The following is a 24,563-nucleotide window of genomic DNA, read 5'->3' on the forward strand; positions in this document are numbered from 1 at the left end:
TTGCTGTCGCTACTACATACTGTTCTGTATTAGTTGACCAACCTGTGGGCAAGTGTCACTTAGGTCACTCTGCTTGTTTTTGTAAATGCTACTTCACATTTTTGCTGATTTTACCATTGTGGATATCATAGAATAAACACATAGATATCAAGTTCAGATATCAAATTGCATTACCTTTTAAAGAACTCAAGATGGAAATATGGGAAGAAAACAATGAACCAAAACAGTTGAGAACCCATGTAAAAATAGGGTTGAGGTTTCACTCTCACCCTATCCACTCGACCTGGCCCTTTGTGACATTTCCCTGTTCCCTTGAATCAAAAGGGAAAGGAGAATAACCATGTTTTATGTTATATTAAAACACATACCTGTAAAATACATGGTTGATATACTTTCTCCAATTTTAATTTCACTGGCTTCGGATTGTCCATTGTAACAGCTTTTGCTATTTCTGATCCAATTTTAAAAGCCTCCTGTCTAGTTCTTCCTGGTACCAGCACGAACAATGAGTCTGTATCTCCATAAACAACCTTCACATTCCATTCTTCTCTGGCTTCAACCAGTTTTATAGCTCTTTCTAAGGTCTCTCTTCCCTTGCTCACCACACTGTCACCAACCTGTTGAAAACAGGATGGAAAGTGGTATGAGAGCAAATGTGACTACATCGATGAATAGACAACAATCAAGACTACATTCATTATTTTTGCAAAGTCAAACTGCTGATACAAAAGCTGATATATCCTACACTAGAAATTAAAATATTATAATCATTCATAGATTACTAATATTGTTCTCACAAATGACATAAATGAAGAAACAACATAAAAAACAAAGATTTTCCATACCATGTAGCAAAATGCTAGAAAATATTTTGCATTATGATTCCCTTTAGAATTACCATAAAAACAAAAAAAAAAAGTCATTTGTGCCACAAGGGGTCAATATTTATGGATGAGAATGAAAAAATCCCAATTAATCCCTTTAACATGTAAGAAATATAAAATTATTGCAGTCCTGAAATTATATTTCACATAAGAAGAATGCCTAACCATTTGATGGTCTGAGTTCTGCTTATAACTGCAGGGTCCTCAAACTTGTTGTAAAGTTAAATGAACAGAGCAGAGAAAAAGAGGAGCAAACCAATTCCATAAGAAGCATTCTGATTATAGCTAAATTTTAGAGTGCTCCACATTGTGGTTATCAGTTCTAAAGCAGAGCTTCTAATCCAAAATGTAAGGTACACAGATTTTTTTTACAAACTGAAAATAGATGTATGCAACACAAACTTAGCAAAACTGTTAAGTCTTTATTTTTGCAAAAGTATAATTATTTAACATTACCTCTATGCATGGCATCCTGCCAGAGAAGTTGGCTGAAGTATAACCATAAGTGACATTTGCTATCAGTTTAAGTCCAAGTTGTCTTGAATGTAGCACTCTTTGCAGTACTCTGTTGGTTGCATTATCCTTCATAGACTTTTTCACCTAAGTTTGGATTAGAAAAATTATGTAAAAAAATTGTTGTGACAAAATATTACACATAACACAAATTTTTAAGGAGCATAAGGCTATAACTATTGAATGAGTCCCATTTCTTTTAAGTGTAATACTTATCATTTCAAATCATTGTTCGATAGATTACTGAAAAAGTGACAACAAACCTGTAAAAAAAGTTCAAATTTGTATTCATGGTATCCTGATACATTCATAAAATATTATGCCAGTTAATGAAGGATCTAAGGCAACAATTACATGCATAGTCTGTCACTGCTCTGTACTAATTCACCTACCATTAATCTTGTTTCCAGTATTTCCTCCAGCATACGAGGTAGAATGCCTTTGCGGATATTCTCCTTAACAAATGCAATACCAGAGGGAGACACGTTTATATCCTTCTCTAAACTTTTTAAGAGATGTGGATTTACTCTTAATTTTGTGCACCCAAATCTGAATGGTCCAGTTCTGAATGAAAGAAGAACATGCCATTAATACAGCCTCTATATGAAATAAAGCTATAAGATAAGGCAATGTGCACTGTTTTGATTGGCAACAATGAAAAAAAAAAAAATTCAAATGTGTGTGAATTCCTAAGGGACCAAACTACTGAGGTCATTGGTCCCTAGACTTACACACTATTTCAACTAACTTATGCTGAGAACAACACACACACCCATGCCCAAGGGGCCGAGCAACAATGAAAATTAAACAAGTTTCACACAACTGCAACAAGAGCTCTGTGTCCTCATAAAATTTATTTCCACTTTCCCTACAATTAATATTTAGTCAAATACAATCAATGAAACAAAGCAGCATTGGTGAAATGGATTGGGAAAATAGCATGGACAAAATTCAGTAACTGAATGGCTGTTATGTACAGAATTAAAAAAATAAAATTTAATGCAACTATATAATACCTATACAGGGTAGAAAACTGTCTAAAAGTTATGAATGAATTAACTTACTGTCCAAGTTCTTCAATCCTCCCCAAGCATGTAGAGAAACAGTAATTGTATGCAATCATCATTGATGGGTATAAGCTTTGAAAGTCCAACACTATAACAGGGTCTGTGTAGAACCTGCAACAGAAATAAATATGATGATGTCACCTTATTCTAAACACTGAACGTACAACTATACATTCACAAAAAATGTCTGTCATCACCTTGACATGGGCTCCATAATAAGAGGTAAACATTCAGGTGCTCTCATTTTTGCTCTTTGTTGAACACTCGGGGAGACTGGTACAAAGTTGTATGGTTTTGCCAAACGCAACATCATAGACTCGACTCTAAACTGGAAAAAGAATTACATAACTGAATCAAATCATTTAATTTTTACATAGGAATGGAATAAAGATTACTTTTTTATTAGAAAAATGTCTTGATTGCATTTGGTGGACAAAAATTAAGAAAAGAAATAAGAGGAAAACAATTATTAAACATAAATACAATTATTAAATATAAATATTTACAAATATTAAAATTTACAATACAAATAGACCCAGTATGATGTTATGGAAGTAACACATCAAATTGTCCATTACTTTAGTGTATAGTTGTGGTGGTACCACATTCAAATGTGGTGGATACATTCAAGACATCAGGTTGTCATCTAGAGCAAATTGTGACTATTTAAAATCAACTGCTGTGCTTGCTCATGTGTTGTACTTTAAAATGGAGCAGGTATGTTCACAGAGGGCGTTTGAGCATGTGTGGCTTACATGTGCAAAAAGAACAATTTAAAAAAAAATGATTATGTTTAAAAATCTATAACATAATCATTATTTTTCCATTTTGTGAAATATAACCAATCACAATTTAGAATACCAAAACAAACTTTGATACTCGTAAAAGCAGATCCCAGACTGAGATTCATAGGAAGAATCTTAAGGAAATGTAACTCATCCATGAAGGAAGTGGCTTACAAAGGGTTTGTTTCACTGATTGTTGAGTATTGTTCATCAATCTGGAACCTTTAATAGGTAGGACTGATAGAAGGGATAGAGATGATCCAATGAAGAGCAGTATGTTACATCACAAGGTCGTTTAGTTGGTCTAAGAGCAGTACAGACATGCTCAACAAACTCCAGTGGCAGACACTACAAGTGAGGCATTGTGCATCACAGAGACATTTACTACTGAAATTTCGAGACAGCACTTTCTGGGAGGAGTCAGACAACATATTACTTCCTCCCACATACATCTCATGAAACTACCACAGCAAGCAAATTCGAGAAATTAGAGCTAATACAAAGGCCTACCAACAATCATTCTTCCCATGCGCCATTTGTGAGAGGATCAGGAAAGGGGAAATCAGTTTGTGGTACTGAAAGTACCCTATAACACACACACCATTAGGTGGCTTAATGGTGGCTTGCAGAGTATGATGCAGATGTCAATGAGAATCAAATATCTGATAAAACAAAGTGAACATAATTGTTCACTATTGTACCTGGGGAGCATATAAAATTATATAAAGAAAAGAAACCTAATAGTTAAAGAGACAGAATTTTGCCAGTAAAGGATGATAAAACGAAAAAGAAGAGTTAACTGACAATGGTTCAATGTAGCTGCTAGTAGCTGTGATATGCAAGTGGGCTCTTGTTTTCTTGTTATTCCTTTTGGTGATGTGCAGTGACAAAGTACAAAGGATGACTAATTAGAGTTGAAACTAGTTAACTGTCAACAATTGTGATTAAGACATTTGTGAATAAAAAGTATTTTTAAACATACTGCGTGCTACAATTTGACAATGTCAGGTTTCATTGAAAGTGTAGGTTGTGGTAGATAAGGTCATTACACTCTGTATCAATATGGATCTTCTGTATTACTACAGAAAGTAGCCAATGATAAATTTTTGTGTATTGCAACAGATCATTAATTTTCTCCTCTATGGCAAAGGTTTGTTTTTAAAAACTAATTTTGTTTACATTCTTCTGTTTCTGAGATTTTTTTGTAGGCAGCACATACAGCTTCACTAAACATTTCTGACTCTTTCTATTTTTTTTTTTTTTTTTTTTTTTTTTTTTTTTTTTTTGTGAGCATATTCTTTTGGAAGTTCAGTCCATCTCACCTATTCTATTACACCTGTGTTTGGTGTGATGAGTACTTCACAGATTAGCAACACACGTGTATCTGATACAGTATATCACCTTGAATTCTTTACACCTACAGTTAGCTGGGTGCAAGTTGGGAATAAATGGAGTGACTCCCATACATCAAAACAGAAATACATGTTGATGTTCTGACATACAGATTCCATATACAAAATTAAGAGATAGAATTACCACCCAGTCCTTACCTTCAGTAGGAAAAATTCTTAGTACTGCAGTTATGCATACATAAAATAACAAAAAATTATCCTGACTTTCAGAATTATTAGTTCCTTCCTCAAGGGAGGATAGGGGGATGGGTTGGGGAAAGTTGACAGAAAGGGCAGGTCAACTGGACTCCTGGGTGAGAGGGACCCATCTGTTGTGACGATGAGAGAAACTTAAATCATTTCCTGTTTTAAGTGTGTCTATGAGCACTATTGGGAGTTGTGTCCTCTGAATGTAAGTCCTAGCCACAATTTCTATTTCTCACATTGAATATGTATTTTTGTGGTATTCAATCTCTCTGAACACAAATAACTAAAACTGAAATTCACTTCTTTCCACCACATCCCAGCAACCCTGGCAATCAGCCAAACACTGTGGGTACAACAGCAGCTTACTTTTGCCTTAGCCTCCTGACATTAGCATCAAAGAAAGTCCAGGATTCATCCCTCTGATGGTCCTAGGATTTTTTGCTTTAAGTTATAGTTTATTTCATCTCTGGCAATCATTTGTTAATTTCAAATGTTGAAATGCCATTTGTAGCTCATGTTATACTTTAGATGCTCTTATATCTGGCTGGGTCAGTCAGCTCAAAGGTAGGAGGAAGGCAAAGGCATTGTGAATTATTTGTCTGATAACATATACATTTCAGGCACAGGAGACATGCCAAAAACTCTGTAGCAAAACTTTACCACAAAAATCGAACAACTGATGCTAGTAATGATAATGAATAATAATACAGTTTTGTTACATACTTGCCCAAATTATCATTTGATCCTCAATGAATTATTCTACATTAGTATTTCTCCTACAGAATCTACTGCAGCCTAATTTTTGGATTACCTATCTTCATATTAACCGGGTTTTGCCTATTAATTTTCATATATTTTCATGCCCACATACTACGGAGTTTTTGCATATAATTCTAAACGATGTGTGTGAAGCACAAAATTCTGTTTGTTTTTCATGTTGCATGAGATTGAAAATTGTTCCACTCCACTGTGACAGGGTACTACAGCAACCAGTTTCTAATATTAGAAAGTTATAACACCAGCTTCTGAACACAATTATTTGTCCATGTGCTAACAGAGCAGCTTCACCACAATGCTGCGCACAAACTAACAAATATGTATAAAGTCCAAAACTTGCTTTTATTGCATTATTGTCAATTAAAGTAATGACATGTCATAATATTAAAATTTTATTGTAAATTATATTGTGCCCAAACAAAATTGAAGGAAAAGTTTAATTCATCATTCTTAAGCTCTGCTAAATTTCTCACTGTACTTGATTCTTATCTAAAGCAATCTCAAATTCTTCAAACCTCTGGAAAGATTATTTTTAATCCTGGTATTTTAATCATACTTCATGTTCTTGTTGTTTGAGAAAAGAAATATATTGGTAACAATGTAGGGCAACAATGAGTATCTATACTGAGACAAAGTTGTCAAAATAACAAGTTGTTCAAAGAGGCCTCTGGAGGGCATACTGGGACTTATGTCCGGATAAAATTCTGTATTCTGATAAGATAATCTCTGAGTTCTTTAAGGAAATTATTCCATAACTAATGAATAATGTAACTGTAGCTGGGCTATGGTGCCTTATTAAGTTCTGGACAGAGGTTACCCAAATCATGTTGTGACTTTGTTGTTGTGCCAAAATCTGAAAAGTAGCTACTTCTTGGATTTAAATATTTTAAAAAACTGAAACTTCAGATTCTGTGACTGAATAGCAGACAATGTGTCATATGAAAACTCCAGCATTTGAAAAAAGTGTAACACCTACAAAGCATTTACGTGAATGAAATGAAGTTCGTGCCACAGATAAGATACTTGACAGTACAAATGGTTAAGACAATAGATTGTTTATGATGTTTAACTTTTGAGAATTCAGTTCTAAACATAACAGCATGCAACTGAAGAAGGTCTGAGTACATTCCATGGATTTGCAACTAAGTCTACATCTACATCTACATCTACATCTACATTTCTACTCTGCAAGCCACCCAACGGTGTGTGGCGGAGGGCACTTTACATGCCACTGTCATTACCTCCCTTTCCTATTCCAGTCGCGTATGGTTCGCGGGAAGAACGACTGCTGGAAAGCCTCTGTGCGCACTCGAATTTCTCTAATTTTACATTCGTGATTTCCTCGGTAGGTATAAGTAGGGGGAAGCAATATATTCTATACCTCATCCAGAAACGCACCCTCTCAAAACCTGGACAGCAAGCTACACCACGATGCAGAGCGCCCCCTTTCAAAGTCTGCCACTTTAGTTTGCTAAACATCTCCGTAACGTTATCACGCTTACCAAATAACCCTGTGACGAAACCCACTCTTCTTTGGATCTTCTCTATCTCCTCTGTCAACCCGACCTGGTTCGGATCCCACACTGATGAGCAATACTCAAGTATAGGTCGAACGAGTGTTTTGTAACCCACCTCTTTTGTTGATGGACTACATTTTCTAAGGGCTCTCCCAATGAATCTCAACCTGGCACCCGCCTTACCAACAATTAATTTTATATGATCATTCCACTTCAAATCATTCCGTACGCATACTCCTAGATATTTTACAGAAGTAACTGCTACCAGTGTTTGTTCTGCTATCATATAATCATACACTAAAGGATCCTTCTTTCTATGTATTCGCAATACATTACATTTGTCCATGTTAAGGGTCAGTTGCCACTCCCTGCACCAAGTGCCTATCCGCTGCAGATCTTCCTGCATTTCGCGGCAATTTTCTAATGCTGCAACTATGAGGCATTAACAATTATTGCTGGAGGTCTTTGAAAAACTAGCTGCAGGTCAACCACATCCCAGAAATGTTTGATGGATGAGCCTTTAGGCAAATATGGAGGTCGAGGAGGCAGTGTTATCTCTCATTCCTCAAAGAAGGCATTTCAGACCACAAGTAACTGGGCATTTTCCTGCATAAGTATGGCAAGTGGAACTAATATAAAATCTTGAATGAGCAGCCATGAGAGGCCTCTGGCATAATCCCATCAGTATTCACTTTAATAAAACTGCAATGCTTGTCAAATATACACTATCTGATCACAAGGGTTCAGACAACCCCTACACAATGAAAAATTGAGCACTAGATGTCGTGAGAGGTGGACCCACCAACATGAAAAGAGGTGAGGAATTGTCAATAGTGAAGCTCTAACAGCACAATGGGTTGGTCAAGAAAGCTCAGTGACTTCAAATGATCGGTGAATTCCAAAGTGATATCAGCAGTACAGCTAACACAATCAATGTGCATAGGGAGTTGAAGAGAATGAGGTAGAATGGTCAAGGTACTCCTCATACTTTTCTGTGGTCTATGCTAGGTGACACTTGAGGTGGTAAGAATGATACCAATGGACAGCCATGACAGGTATTGACTGATTTGGAGTGCTGAATGACACTATACCCTGAGAAAACCCGATGGATAAGTTTGGGTTTGATGAATGCCTGGAGAATGTTACTTGCCATCATGATACAGAAGTGGTGGTGTTTTTCATATTTATGCTGTAGTCCATTTATTGCACTTAAGAAAATGCTAAAAGCAGAAGGATATGAACATATTTTACAGCAGTATGTACTGCATATAGCAGAACAAAAGCTTGGAGACAATAAGAGTTTGTAACAGCTTCTCAATGCATCCTGTGACAACAGTATTGACACTTACATCTACATCCACAGTTACATACATGCTCTGCAAGCCACCGCATGGTGCATGGCGGAGGGTACCTTGTGCTACTATTGGTCATTGATTTCCTTCCCTGTTCCAAATAGAGTGATGGAAGAACCACTGTCTCTATGCCTCTGTATGAACCTTAATTTCTCTTATTTTATCTTTGTGGTCTCATTGGTGGCAGAAGAATTGTTCTGCAGGCAGCTTAAATACTGATCCTCTAAATTTTCTCAACAATGTTCCACATAAAGAATGTTGTCTTCCCTCATGAGATTTCCACTCAAGTTCACGAAATGTCTGTGAGGCAATGGTTTGTAGACACTAATATTCCTGAAATGCGCTGGCACAAGAGTCTGGAGCTGAACCCAAGACAACACCTTTGGGATGAGTTAGAGCACTGACTTTGCCCCAGATCACAGTGTCCAACATCACTACCATTTTTTGTTTTGGCTCTTGTGGAAGAATGGGCTGACATTCTCCCACAAGAATTCATACATCTTACTGGAAGTGTTCCTAGCAGAGTCCAAGCCATCAAAAATGAGAAGTATGGACACAAGCCACATTATTTTCCAGATGCTTCTGGTTAGATAGTGTATTATCAACAGATGATTTAAAAGCTACACTATGAGAACCTTCATTTTAGAAAATATCAGGTCAAAAATAAGTCTGGGCTTCTCAAGAGGTCAAGGTGATGCAACTTTGGCATAATACATCAATATAACAAATTTGTAAATGATTAGCAACAGCAACTTCTAGAAGGTAGTGCTTTACATTAATACTAACAGACTCACAAATGGTTATTGCAGGTGGGTGAGTAATAGTATGGTATTGCATGTGCTTGGGATTGAGGATACATTTTAAATGCTTATCACACCAAGAGGGGGAGTTGTCTGATGGAAAGTAGCAGTTCCCTAGCCTCAAGGTCAAAGTGTTCTTGTGGCCATTCCCTTATGCTGGACCGCATCATGAATAATCAGCTAATATGATCAAACAGGTTTGTTCATTATGTAACAATGTTGACGCTGGGGGCAATACAAAGACTCCATAATAGTGGAGCAGACAAATTAGACAAATTTCATCTGTTTCCCATATCTTGTGACTAACACAATTAAAATTACTGAGTACTATGAGTGACTGTTTTCAGCATGGACATAAAATAAGGGGAGGCGACACTACAAACTTACACTCTACATTGCTCTGCAGTTGCTGTCGCCATATTAAATACCCCAAAACACTGCCTTTAAATATTAAATCTTACATCACTGTCGTGAGAAACACAGTGCCAGGAGAACATTTTCAGACTTTTTTCTGGTTTTAAATGCAGTAATACGATGCATTTAGCCTTGTTAATGTAACTTTGTTTTTGTTGTAAGTTTTGAACAAACAAGAAGAGAAGTATATCATTGACAAGGCTGCTTTCATAAGGCAGCATTTTCCTTAATACTGACTGATGAAAATGATGCTTGGTCTATGTCCTCTTCTGAAAGATAGTGAGGACACATTTTGCTATGTTTGGTCAGTTTCCAATCTTCCCTTCTCATAGCATTCATCCAGAGAGCTTTTAGAATTGGAATGATAGGAGATCAAAAGTTGAATGACACAAATAAAATCATTACAGTAAAAGAAATCAATACAACTGAAATTCATGACATAAAGGAAAATATTGCTAAAACAAGTCCAATTATGAAAAAATGTGATTTTTCACAGTTTAGACTATAATCGGAACAATTAGTACACTCATAAATGACACAAGCTGGCATCTTTTTATCAAAACCCTTCCCTAGAAGCTAATGTTTGGGGGAAATGGCATGGCAGACGTTGGCTCCAACTCTCCTTATTATGCGTCCATGAATTTCAGGCATCCAAGTGTGGGCATTTGGTAAGTATGCATTTTTAAAAAAATGAAATGATCTAGAAGATTAAAGAATGATATTTACAATTAGAATGAGGACATACAATTTTTTCAGTTGAAAATTTTAAGCCAGCATTATAAGCAGTTTTTTTGGCCCCTCTAATGTCATCTGTTCTATGATAGTTTGGAGGTTGTAAAAAAAGAACTTAAAATTACAAAAAATAAACATCGACCAATAAGGAACATTTAATGAAGCTAATTGTTATACTATTTATGGTTACTAAAATAGTTATACATAAAACACTATCTTCATTAACTTGAGGGCAACCATTCTCTACTTCAAAAGGATCTGACAGGACATCAATTCTACATTTGGAATAACATGAGGAAGGATAGAGTAGGAGAAAAGAGGTTGGAAATAATGTCCTCAGAATCTCTTATATATGTTTTCAGGAAGCAATACCTGTGTGATTTGTCGGGTAGTATTCATCTAAGCACATAATTTCCTATTTTTTTAAACTTTTAATAATTTGGCGTATTAAATAAAGTGTGATATGTGAGAGCATTTATTCCTGTCTATGTAATTACCTGGTTTCAGATTTTTCAGTTATTCTCATTTCTTTCACCTCTGATAACTGGAATTCTGAGTTTACTCTAAAAAAAATGTACTTCCCAAAACTTTTGCTATCAACTCAGACAGTTAGCTCTTCCCTTTCTATTGAAATGTAAGCTATGACCAGTCAAACCATCTGAAGCTGAGGCTTATTCTGTCTTCTGTCACCATTCATGGTGTTTTCCTTACACACACTTTTATAAATATTCCAACTACTTGTTCAATTTTCTGGCAAAAAATACCTCTAGAATCAAAGGCACCTCCATTTTCTCTTTTTTACCCAATGTGTGCTTCTATACAATAACCTAGAATACAAATCAGACACACAGTGACCAAACCTGATTGTCCATTTGAGCCTAAATAGTTCTCAAAATGTACATCAGTGTAAGAAGTGTGATCTGTAGGAGAATTTCCAATCCAATCCACGGTCAACTTCTATTTGGTTAATCATTGGTTTCGTTCATGAATCAGCACAGTAAGAAAGAAGAAATTAGCATACACAAAGAGTCTTTACAAACTACAGAATATGCTCACAGCACAAATTCAATACGAAACATGGATATCATTCTAAACTGGTATCATTTAGACGTCTCAACACAACCATCCTCACTGTCCCATTAAGTATGTTTTTGACTCACTGAAGGACTCAGGTTTGATTCCCAGTACTTCCCTGGATGTTTTCTGAGGTAGAAAGGATCTGTAGGGGGTGACTCAGTCCTTGAAGGCGGCTTGAATACAGAACTAGAGGCATTATCAGGATTCATCTACTTGCAATAACAGCTGGAGGGATTGGCGACATGCTGATCACATGTTCAGAATCATAGATCACTCCTCGTACTGCCTTGTAAGCAGCAGTCGGTCAGTTCAAAAAGGCCTATGGCCTAATCCATGAGTGGTGTTAACATTTACTCACATTATAAATTTCTACATCAAGTATCTCCATCTTACATTAAAAAATTTTCATTTTTATTGGAATTTCCTTTCCTTTTCAGTGGTTATGAACTTACAGAGGCAATTTTATCCACTTAAAAATTGGATACCTCTTTAGAAACACATTTCTACTTTGTACATAGATGTTGTACAATTATATATTATATCATTCTCTATAACCATTCTGACTCCTGTTTAGTCATTTACTTTCAGTATTAACACAACTTACTGCAATAATTACTACTAATGGTTAAGTTTACTAAAATGACACATAAAAGGCATTAAATACTGATTTGAAGACTTGGGACATTTTACAATTCTTAAACTAAATAGAACTAAATTTTTTCAGGTGATTATGATATAATTTCACACGTGGTTGTTAAGGAGCATTGGTTCAAAATATTTTAATTCAAAGCTTTACCTGTGAGCCTCGAGAAAGAACTTCATAAAACTGTATCCCAAACAATCTTGCCAGCTCACATGTCCGACCAATGAGATCAAGCTGATCCAGCATTTTTACTATCCCACCGACTCTGGTCACATAATGTTCTACTGTCATCCACCTGCACACAAATGTTTATTTGTTAGAAATGTCTTGCTACTTTTTGTACAAGAATGACAGAGTAAACAGGGCAAAAATAAGGCTGAACTTTTATGGAACTAGTGGTTGAAAGACATGTAATGTAGAGAAAGGTAACGAACTTCTTAGATAGCCTAATGTATTAATATTAAGTAAATACACTGAAGTTTTGATTATTTGCCTGCAGAACATTGAAAGACAATGAAATACAAATTAAAGTTGATTAGACATTGTTTGCTAACAAAAGATTTTTTTGAAATAGATAATGCTTGTTATACAGTTTTAGAGATATGTTGACCAAATAAACATTTTTTTCATTTATGAGCCAAGTCCCAAATGTAGCAACAGTAATTAAATGGAAATGATGCAATTTGTAACCAGACAACTTAACAAAAGATCACTGAAAAAGCGAAGGGGCAAAACAATATGACAGAATAACAGCATATACTTACAAACTAATGATCAATTGAATTAGAAGCACATATCGAGTACTGTTCAGTACTCACTTGCACCCTGATTACTATAATTTTGTATCACGACACTAACACCAAAATACACAAGATGATGTTGGAGAATCATCCCAATCCATAACTGTTCAATTGCCACCCACATCTCATTGAGAATGGTTGGAGCTGGGTCCAAGGTGGGCATATCTCACTCAACAGCATTCCAGATGTTATCAATAAGACTGATTTCAAATGACATGGGGACTCTCACAAACACATTCATGGCCATGGAGTGTTTCTCAAATTATTCTGACGCCATTTTGGACTGATGAGCTTATGCATTGACTTGATAAAAATACATGTTGCCATGGGGGTGCTGTAGGTGAGCAAAAGGGTACATATTATCCTTGAGAAACATTTCACTCAGGATCTGAGGTATGATCACTACTATATCTGTTTTTCTGTACATATGTATTTATGTTTTTAAGACATGTTCTACATCTTTGAGGACCTCCTCACTATAGAGTTAGAGAATGAAAAGTATATTTACCTATGTATTTATTTATTTATCTATCTGAATGGTAGATATTATGAAAAGGACAGTAGCTACTCACCATATAGCGGAGATGCTGAGGTGCAGATAGAGTAGAGTGTGCAGTACAGTTTGTAAGGCAACAAGTGAAATACAGGAGAGAAAAGTAAGAAGGACGGACAATGACTATTGTAATGTGTTAGAAAATTGTAACAAAGGAAAACAGCACTGGATTATGGGATGGAAGAAAAGCTGTTAGGCAAAACCATACAATGGAAAGCCCACGATGAAATGTGACAATATTATGGAAAGGATAGTTGCAACTCACCATATAGTAGAGATGCCGGGTCACAGTGAGTAGGAACCATCCTTTTCATAATATTATCACATTCCATCCTGGATTTTTAATTGCTTGATTTTGCCTAAAAGCTTTTCTTCCATCCCATAACCCAGTGCTGTTTTCCTTTGTTACTGTTTTCTAAGATGTTACTATACTCATTGTCCATCCTTCTTTTTCTTCTTTTCTGTGTACCACTTGTTGCCTTACAAACTGCACTGCATGCTCTACTCTCCGCCATATGGTGAGAGCAACTATCCTTTTCATACTATTGTCAGATTCCATCCTACATTTTCCATTGCCTGAATAGTAGGTATGTATGCTGTTAGCTGGTGTCACATGATGGGGGTTATAACAAGAGCATAATTATATGCCATGTAAAAATTCCAATTGCAACAATATCCCCATCATCTGCCTGAACAGGTTCCTGCCACTGTTATGGCACACAGTTCAGTAGTTTAGGTGATCTCTTTCCAAGATTCAAGAATCAAATGGCAGTTCTCATGTGCCCCTATTAATGTCTGTGCTATATGACATACAGTGAGAACAGAGATTGGTGTGGGACACAAATTTTCGCACATTAGAGTGAGAAGGCAATGCTCGATGGTATTGCTGCTCTATGATATTGTTGGTGTCTATCGCTGAATTTGAGAGATATTTTCTACACTGTGGCTCACTATACACAATTACAAATCACAATATTCAAAGGTCACCAATATTTTGTTGCACATGGTGGTTGATCATAGATGCAGAAGTTTTTTTATAAATTGTGGTATGCCTTACTCACTATATGCCCTTGACCTAATCACACCTTACACGTCCAACACCTGTATAATCTCAGAGAAAGAGTTTCCCTTGTGTTGAGTAATCACAATATGGCCACAATCATGTGTGATGGTACATTCTGTCTATGCTTTACTTGACTGTCAGAACAATGGGCAATAGTAGGTTTGAAAACATCCCAGTCACATGAGATGGCACATTATATTAGAAAATATGCTCGAAAGCCTAATTAAAGAAAAAAAGAAAAAAGTCTTAAGTGAATGCCATGAAGCTGACAAATTCACTGCTCTAATTAAAAAAATCTGGCTTCAAACTAAACTTCTTAGAATACACCAGAGAAAATGCCCGGTCAGCAACCAGCATTGATAACATTCTGAAAATTATGTGTTTGAAGACGTTAATAAATTTTGCTTGGATATAGGAATGTCTGACATAAAGCACTGTTTATTGAACTGGCAAAAACAAACACAGAAACCTCACCTAAAAATAAGCTGAAGTACTTTAAAAGAAATTTCAGCTGAGAAAATTTAAATGTATTCCAGGACAGATTAAAACAGACAGACTGGCAATGTAACAATAACAAGTCAATTAATGAAAACTTTCAAAAATTCCTAAACAGCTTCCTTCTTGTATTCAACGAAACCTTTCCACCTAAGTATGCCAACACCAAAGTGACAAGTAAACTAACTTGGATAACAGAAGGAATAAAAATTTCTAGTGCTAGGAAACAGCAGCTGCACAAAGAGCTGAAATATAACAAAGATCTAGCTTTTATTCAATATGTGAAGCATTATAAAAATGTTTTCAAAAATGATGTAAAGGCAGCAAAACAAATGTTTAACAGCAAACTAATCTCAAATCATTAGAATAAATCAAAAGCAGTGTGGTCTGTTGTTATATCAGAATTGGGCGTTAAAGTCATCAGCCATGAAATTTGTAAAATAAAGCATGAAAACACCACCATTGTAAATCCTGCTCAAATATCGGAACACTTTAATGAATTCTTTATCAATGTGACAAAATCAAATGTCAATGTTACAAATTACAATAAAAATGTATGTCCATATGGGCTTGATCGAAAAAATATATCTCCCATGAAATTTAGAAATATTACAATGAAAGAAATAGAAGACATTATATTATCACTAAGAAATAAAAATTCAGTGGGTTGGGATGGGATACCTCCGAAAGTAATTAAATTAGTGTACAAAATAGTAAGTCCTCCACTAGCTGAATTAATTAACAAATCATTCGAAGAAGGTTGTTTTCCAGAATCATTAAAATACGCAGAAATAAAACCACTTTTCAAGAAAGCGTCAAGAGAAGATATGGGGAATTATTGTCCTATCTCCCTCCTTCCACTGCTGTCAAAAATTTTCGAGAAAGTAGCTGCTATCCAAATCCAAAACTTTATTGTATCACAGGGGATTATTTTGTGCAATCAGTTTGGGTTCAAGCAAGGGAAAAATACAACAGATGCCATAAATAATTTCACAGAAAAAATTAGCACAGCTCCAGACAAAAACAGTAAAGCAGCCGGAATTTTCTGTGACCTGACAAAGGCTTTCGATTCTGTAAATCATTCCTTGCTAATCCACAAACTAGAAAAATATGGGATTAAGGGTGCAGTACTTCAATGGCTTACATCTTATTTATGGAATGGAAAACAAAGAACAATCATCTCTTCAAATGGTGTAAAATACCATTCAGACTGGAAAACAACAACACAGGGTGTCCCGCAAGGTTCAATCCTCGGTCCAATTCTCTTTCTATTGTATGTCAACGACTTACCATTAAACATAAATTCACCATCCGTTCTGTTTGCTGATGACACGTCTGTCTTGATAGAAAGTGAAGAAACAGAAATGATTCCTGATAGAGTCACTGGTGCATTAGACAGGCTAGAGTCATGGTTCCAGTTAAATGGTCTCAAGTTTAACATATCAAAAACAAACTTGATTCAATTCAGAACCAAACAGTCAAACAACTAGGAAATTAGTATAAATCATGAAAGTGAAGAATTAACAGAAGTGCATTCTGCCAAATTTCTAGGTCTACACCTCGATAAGAATTTAAACTGCAACACACATACTGAGTACTTGTGCAGCAAACTGGGTAGCTTTGCATATTCCATGCATATATTATCAAGTGCTACTAACATGTCCACTCACAAAGTAGCATATCTAAGTTACTTTGAATCAGTAACAAGATATGGTATTATTTTCTGGGGGAGCTCTAATAATATATCTCGTGTACTGAAGCTACAGAAGAAAATTATCAGAAATATGTGCACTGCACAGCAAAGAGAATCATGTTGTCCATTATTACAAAAACTAAAAATTTTGACTGTCCCCTCCCTATACATATACAAGCTAATGATATTTTTACACAACAAACTGGAATTTTCATTAAAAACCAATTTGATCATCCATACAGTTCAAGGAATTAAGATAATTTTATGCTTCCTGCCCACAGATTGAAATTATATGCTCAGACCCCACAATATATGGGCATGAAAGTCTACAAAAAACTTAAAGGCAAAAACATTCTAAACATGGAACTAGGAATACTAAAAAAGAAATTACATGAAATTCTTATACACGAAGGTTATTACCCATTAGAAGAGTTCATGGAAGATGAACTGATAATTTGAGCAGAATCTAACTGCAAATTAGCATTGTATTGTGAAAAAAAGCAAATTGTCCATTATCAAGAAAGATATTTACCTATACTGGAAAATAACAAAATATCGATATTGCTAAATAGACTAAATATAGTTTTAAAAATTAATATTAGATTCTAGTTTGTAATTTTTGACGTGTCTCCTGTACCATAATCACATGATTTGTAAGTGTATGTTATGGGACTAATAAATCACAATTCACAATATTTCATTTGGCATGGTAACAGAGGTGCCTACACCATAGTTGTCTCTAATTCACATGTGCGAGCATTAAGGTACCTTGGTCAAGTTTAAATTATCAGCTTTGAGTGAGAATTTGGGCGTGATAGTAATATAGGTCTTTGCTGGTTCGCATAACTGTGTTGTGAGTAATTCAGTTTGAAACTGAGTCATATTGGATTACACATAGTGACCAGTGTTCCTACATCAAAATCGAATTGCTATGTGGAAAGATCCAACCAAAATTTACAAAGCTTTGAGAGGGGTGTGCAGGAATAGTGTAGTGGATTGCAGCACAGTATCAAGGTGGACTGCTCATTTCCGTGAAGGTTGGGTAAGCACTGAGGGCAACCCAAGAAGTAGAAGGCCATCAACTGCAACAGATTATACCTCTAAGGTTTTTGTTAATGACATTTTGAGAGAGGACTGATGAAAAACACTTCAGTTCGCAGAATCATAACTGAAAATTTAAAGAACAGAAAAGTTATTACCAGATGGATTATGCATGATCTGAGCAAAGAGAAGAAAGCAGGTTGCAAAAGAAGTGCAGAAAAATGGTTTCAACATTACCGAACAGAAGGACAACAGTTTCTGGGAATGACTGTAAACTTTGCATACCTGTCTGCAGGGGAATGACCTTCCCATGTGGCACTGTATCCAGCAGAATGTTACATGCTTCCCTTGCTGTTGAAGGAACAGTAGTTTGTGCTATATCGTTTGTATCCTCTCATCTTTCCTGCAGTGCTTGTAGGGCACTGACGGAATTGGAACAGATGAGAAACTTTTGCCTCAACTGCTCCACTGCCCTCACAATTACATTTAGTCATGTGCTACAGAGCATGTACTGACTGGTAAAGTGAATCCAGAAGTCATTTTGAGGGAAACGATTTCACAAGCAAAGGAGTTTCCTCGAATGAAGTATTGTTATGTCCACCTAAAATGTTAAAAATCATGAACTTAAAAGTTAAATCTGGAAGGTATTCCTTCTTAAAGTTTATTAAATCTCAAAATACTCTGTGCTTCTTTAGGAGGCAAGGTGGAGATCTGCTCCAACATTGGCACATAACTTTGAAATAAGCCACGCCCAGCATTAAACTGTAGTCCTTCACGTGGATCCCAAAAGGTCATATTGTTTGCAGGAGACTTACTGAAGAGTCATTTCATTGGTGGATGAGCAATGTTATGGCAAACAGGTGTCTGTAGTGTGGACATTGTTTTATAGGTTTGTCGCACCATGAGAAGTCACCACCTGATGGCAAGTGGCAGCTTACCAGCCTCAGCGAGGAGTCTAAGAACAGAGCTCGTTCTCAAAGCCCTAATGGCCAGCCTAATTCCCTCAAGGGGCACAATGTCTGAGTATTTTAAATAGGAGAACAGGAGGGCTTTGCAGACCTATACACCATGCAGCCACAATCAAGACAAACTGTAACAGACAGGTTTGGGCTCCCCATTAACTATGAATAACACATTTCAAAATATTTGTTGCCCTTTGGTCCCTAACATATGGCAATGAGGTTAACACCATTTCTTTAAAATTAAGAACAGTGTCCTCCTCCATCAGTTCAGGAAGGGTAAAAAGCAAAAGGTGAATGGTTAAAAAGGATGCACGCTCACTTCTCAATTGAAAATTGAGAATCTTTCTTCTTCGTCCATTCCTTCAAGCTTCTAACTGTCAGCTGCAACTGACATTTCGCTCTTGGAAGGCTGGAGGACAAAGGAAACGTGGAGACACCATCCAAAAACTGTGAACACAGTACAGGATTTCTTACTGTTGCCATTTTACTTTTAAGAGCTATTGCAAAGACAGTCATACTGTCTTCAGAGACAATGTTCTATGTTCAGAGCAGTCATACAGGATGTTGCCAACTAGATACTTAACACGTGGAGAGGAAAAACCACATAAAGATGGGATAACAAACTTACAAGACCCACTCATGAAACTGTCCAAACATATTATACTCCAAGTAGTATCATAGGCCATCTTGATGTCAACACATATACCTACTAGACAATTACTACAATCCAAACAAGGCGGCAGAAGACCATTCACTCCAAGATTTTTTCTACACAGCTGGTAAGGGCATCACTATGATAGCTACTTCAGTATGTATGGTACTTCTCAGGTTCCATGAGGGAAATAAAAATGAATTCTCTCCATGAGTCAAAAAACTGTACTGATGCCCAGATTAAGTTAAGAAGGATGGGGAGGATTTCTTTATTTCTCCCTGTGATGAGCCAGAACACGCAAAAGTTCATTTCTTGGAGCAGATGGTCTACTGCCATCCCGTCTGGAGCTTGGAATGGATAAAGCTTTGTTAAGTCACTTTCAGTCTTGGTTTTGGTGGTATCACTCCACCTTTGATAGCCTGATCCTCCTGGAAGCAGATATGAAAAATGCTTTCCTGTGTAGTAATCACCTAGTAGGTATATGTGTGACCAGATGAGGTGTTCCAAGTAACAGACATGATTTAAACCAGCTCCCACATGGAGAAGGGGCAGTTATACACTTCATCACTCGTAGAACCGAAGAACGAACCACTCCTCTCAGCAAAAATTCTATGGTTGTAGAAAGCTAAATCCTGACTGGTGGTGGCAGTTACTCTAGCAAAATGTTCTGTCACTCTCTGCAATATGCCTGGAAAATCCCATTTTGCATTCCAGCAGCAACTAAACATCATGTTCCTTGTCCAGAAATTGTCCTGATGGATTCCCATCCAACTGTATTTTTAGTACGTCCATTTATGATGTTCAGGAACTGTTACCTCAATATCTCCTTGCCATCTCAAATAGTTCAATGACATTTTGCCCTCACTCTACTGGAGAAAGGAGGTCTTTGTAGCTGGCCTGAAGACTGCGGTATGAATGCTTCAGTGGTATGGTGGATCACGTTGCTACTACGATCCACCCTCTCCTTAGTGCTGTGATGCTGTCCAGTCACAGCAAATTGGATGTGCAGCATCCAGTTTGCCTCACTCAGCATCAGTTGTCACAGCTTTGTTTCAAGTACTGCTCTTCCTGGCAGGTGTATCCAAATTGGGAAGTGGCCACTATAGAGTGGAAATCATTGAACACTTAGCACTGAGCAGTGTGTGAGGGCTGGACAGAATACTGGGAAATTGATAGGACCAAGTAAACCTGTTGCAGTGCTGAAAACTGTGATCTGTCCCCTGTTTAACATCCATGTATGGAGAGATACTATGAGGCTCTAACTCACACTACCCCTGTGGCAGGTAATCACTGAACACAACTTCACACCAAGTGCATTAAAATCCTTACACAGGAAGAATGGTTTGGGGAACTACGCGAGTTGTGAGAAGCTCTTGGTCTAAAACTTCATGTAGGGGTAGGAAGAGGAAACATTTTCTCAACTTGTGATACACACACACTGACACAGTGACTGCTTGTAAACCAGTGGTGAGGGGTAGAGACAAAGTGTGGTTGACAGAGTTTACAAAAACTGGCACTACTCCTCAGTCTCTCTCCCAGCTAAGATTGTTCTTCTTGTGGGGTCTGTAACCAAATAGCACGGGAGCATCACAACATTTAAAACTGTCAGACAAATGCACACCGATCTTCCCTGTGTTAGGAGTTGTAGTTGTTCCACATGTGTGAACCTACTAATGTTCCACAGTTGTATGAAAGCCACCTTACTGGCAACACCTTTCTCTTTCTTTCCTCCTTTCATTCTTCTGAAGTGAGGAGTTTGTGGAGGGTTCAAGAAGAGAGGGGGAGGCTATTTGAGGGACTTGTTGGTTCTCTTAAACTGTGGTCTGAGTGGAGCAGGGTGGACAGCATTGAATGGTGTTTCCTATGCAGTGTGTAACACAAACTTGTTTGAGAACACACAAGTGACTTGGCACCAAGTGTTTTGGAAGGAGTGTGCAATCAGCAATAACAATGTCCAGTGGAGCATGCTCACACACCACAATCCAGTTTGTGTTCCTCGAGCATGCAGCGAGCAGTGAGCTATGTCCTTAGAAGAAATTATAACAATGGTACAAGAAAGGCCAACACTTTTGGCAACCTAGTCATTCTCTGTATAGAAATAGGTCAATTGGAAGAAGGATAAGGAGTTAAATAGTAATGAAACTTAATACTGATGGTAAGTAAACATTTTTATTATGTCATTCAATTCTGACACAAGTAATTCAGAAACATGTCTCACACATTTATTGCCTTACAGTTTCTGTGCTGTTTACGATCATACAGTAACATTAGCTAATCATGTAATGTAAAAGACAAACTGTTTTGATTATACAACATACATTTTGCAGATTTGTCTCTAAAGGTTTTCCTAATGTGTGCCATTTAGCACACAAAATTCCAAATGCGCATTCAGTTCTCTCTCTCTCTCTCTTTCTTTTTATTTTCTTTTTGAGCACAAGACAGGGTTTGACTGAAATACATTCTTTAATCCAGAAAGAAATTTCTTCATTCTGCAGCAGAGTGTGTGCTGATATGCAACTTCCTGGCAGATTAAAACTGTGGGGCAGACTGAGACTTGAATTCAGTACCTTTACCTTTTGCAGCCAAGTGCTCTGCTAACTGAGCTACCCAAACACAACTCACGACCTGTCCTCACAGGTTTACTTCCGCCAGTAACTCGTCTCTTACCTACCAAACTGCACAGGAGCTTTTCAGTGAACCTTGCAAGACTAGCACTCCTGCAAGAAAGGATATTGCAGAGATGTGGCTTAGTCACAGCCTGGAGGTGATGAAACTGTGCGTGGCTGTGGGTAAGCCATGTGTCCAAAATATCCTTTCTTCCAGGAGTGCTAGTCTTGCGAGATTCACAGGAGAGCTGCTGTGAAGTTTAGAAGGTAGGAGATGACGTACTAGTGGAAGTAAATCTGTGAGGACAGGTGTTTAGTTGTGCTTGGGTAGGTCAGTCAGTAGAGCACTTGTCTGTGAAAGCAAAAGGTTCGGAGTTTGAGTCTCAGTCTGGCACACAGTTTTAATCTGTCAGGAAGTTTGACCTTCTTTCACCATTGTTTGCCTGATCTCTGGAGAATGCTACTATACACTGATGAACAAAGAACAGCTACTCAGGACACTACAGTGTTGGCTTATGTTCTAACATCAAAGAGCGTTATGTACACACCCGGCCATGCTGCACTTAGGCCGTAGCCTTAGACACACTGTTCATACTACTGAATAAATGATCATTATCTGATCCATCAGGTATGACTGAGATTGCACAATTTAACTGTTCTGTAGCAGATCTTTTGGACTGTTTTTCTTTGACCATGCTTAGGTTTTGGGGAGACTGGTAAGACTGTCTGGTCAGTGGCTCAGCTTTGCAGCTGTCTTTGCAGGTGCAGGTTGTTATGCTCTGATCAGGTATCAATCTCCAGATGCTAACACTTGTCTTTGGTACAGACTGCTTCATTGCTTAGGTGTGTGACTTCTCTCTGTTTCTGAATTGGATAGTTTCATGAGTAATTAACACACACATGTAGAACAGTGCACTGAGCACCTGATATGTGGTCAGCTGTGCCACTTCTTTCATACATTGTCTCTTCTTTATACACCATGGTATTTCTGATATGTACACTGGGCTTACCTTTAAAGTGAATAAAGCCTACTGCTATATACTTGGTCAATTTTAATGCAGTGACTGGAAGAATAAAAGCTGCTGTAGTTTTGAGCTCACAATTTATGCTCATAAAGATTTCCTGTCATTTGGTGACACCTTCACCTTCCCATTCCTGTTGCAATTCTCTGATATTAACATTAATGACACCTTTGCAGCTTGCAAAAGCTTTATTGTAATTTAGACCAGTGTGCAGTTCACTGTTTATGGTATACTAGCCAGGTGATTTGGCTTGTAACAGCTTGTTTACTACAGTAGAGTGCAATGTTTCAGCCAGGAGTGTGACGTTACGCAGCCTCTTGATGGTTTAAGTTTCCCTCTAAATCTTTCCAATGCTTTATGAATGAAGTAAGGTGAAAATTTCTAAAAAGTATCTTCCACACATTTGACAAGCTATATATTATTTACTACAGGACTTGGTCTGCTACTGGCAGTACAGACTTCTCAGGCAGACTAGTAACATGTGCTGTCTTTGTTGTTTGGGTTTTAATAATGCCCACCAGGCCAACATCTGAAGTTGCTGTGCAATCCACTGGTAACCCAGGAGCAGTTAGCGAGGTAATTGTCCACCTAGACAGGGCTCCCCTTGCTTGGGTAAGCCTTATACAACTGGTATATCGTACGTGCCCCAGAGATTGTCCAATAATGACTGTATTGCCCAAACAACCATCAACGTTCTTGGCATGTAGCACACCTTGAAGTTGAGTTTTTTGTACAGAAGTTATATTAACCTCATGATTCAGGAGGTTAGGCAAAGTTCCTCACTGCTTATGACTCATGAAATTCCACCGTAGAACTGGTGATACTCCTTAGTCTACAGTTTAAGAACACCAATTTCGCCAAAATCATACCTAGTCAACAAAAATTGGGCTCCCTGAGGTGCTCACTACTTGGCATGAAGGAGGAGGCACGTGTGGCATGTCGAATACCATAGATGTGGTTAGAGGACAGACACACACTGAGGAGTAAATGTTCACTATGAATTTCACATCACAAGAAGAACGGAGGGGAACATTTCACTGACCTGTGACTTTACCTCTGGGAAAGAGAGAAATGTACTCACTAAAAAGAGATGTGTTTTGGAAATTGTAGATTGGCACCAGGTCTTCTCACTATTTGCTGTGTTGGTGTCTCAAATTATGTCAATAATACATTATCATTGCAATCTGCAGAGCCCTCCTCAGCTAAGAGAGCTTTTCTGGACCAGAGATTCAATTACTGCTCTGCATGAAACAGTATATACCTGTGGCTGTCAACTATACTGCTCAAACAAAGTTTTGCACCTTCCTCACAATTTTCCATACAGTAGTTGATTTGATCAGAAGCTATTTTCTCAATACCCTTTTGACCATATGAAACCACTGTCTACAGCCACCTGAGTTATGGATGTAAAAGTAAACACTATTTTTCAGTGTAATTCAGAAGTGTCAATGTGTCTTCGTCTGTGAATGGTACAATGTGGCACGTGTACACTGTTCGGTCTGTTATCAAGCATTCAA

The 24,563-nt window shown here is 37.3% G+C and overlaps 1 protein-coding gene across 1 annotated transcript in view; it reads right to left on the minus strand.

Annotated features, from left to right (window-relative positions):
- LOC124722902 (DNA polymerase zeta catalytic subunit) overlaps window positions 1-24,563 on the minus strand; it is a 218,040-nt gene that overhangs the window by 38,495 nt on the left and 154,982 nt on the right. The window contains exons 19-24 of the mRNA XM_047248042.1: window positions 12,313-12,454; window positions 2,662-2,792; window positions 2,462-2,575; window positions 1,790-1,961; window positions 1,341-1,484; window positions 369-617 (exon numbers count right to left, since the gene is read on the minus strand). Of these exons, the coding sequence (XP_047103998.1) occupies window positions 369-617; window positions 1,341-1,484; window positions 1,790-1,961; window positions 2,462-2,575; window positions 2,662-2,792; window positions 12,313-12,454 (952 nt within the window). The remainder of the gene's footprint in view (window positions 1-368; window positions 618-1,340; window positions 1,485-1,789; window positions 1,962-2,461; window positions 2,576-2,661; window positions 2,793-12,312; window positions 12,455-24,563) is intronic.

Source organism: Schistocerca piceifrons, chromosome X, assembly GCF_021461385.2.
Source record: "Schistocerca piceifrons isolate TAMUIC-IGC-003096 chromosome X, iqSchPice1.1, whole genome shotgun sequence".
Taxonomy (NCBI): domain Eukaryota; kingdom Metazoa; phylum Arthropoda; class Insecta; order Orthoptera; family Acrididae; genus Schistocerca; species Schistocerca piceifrons.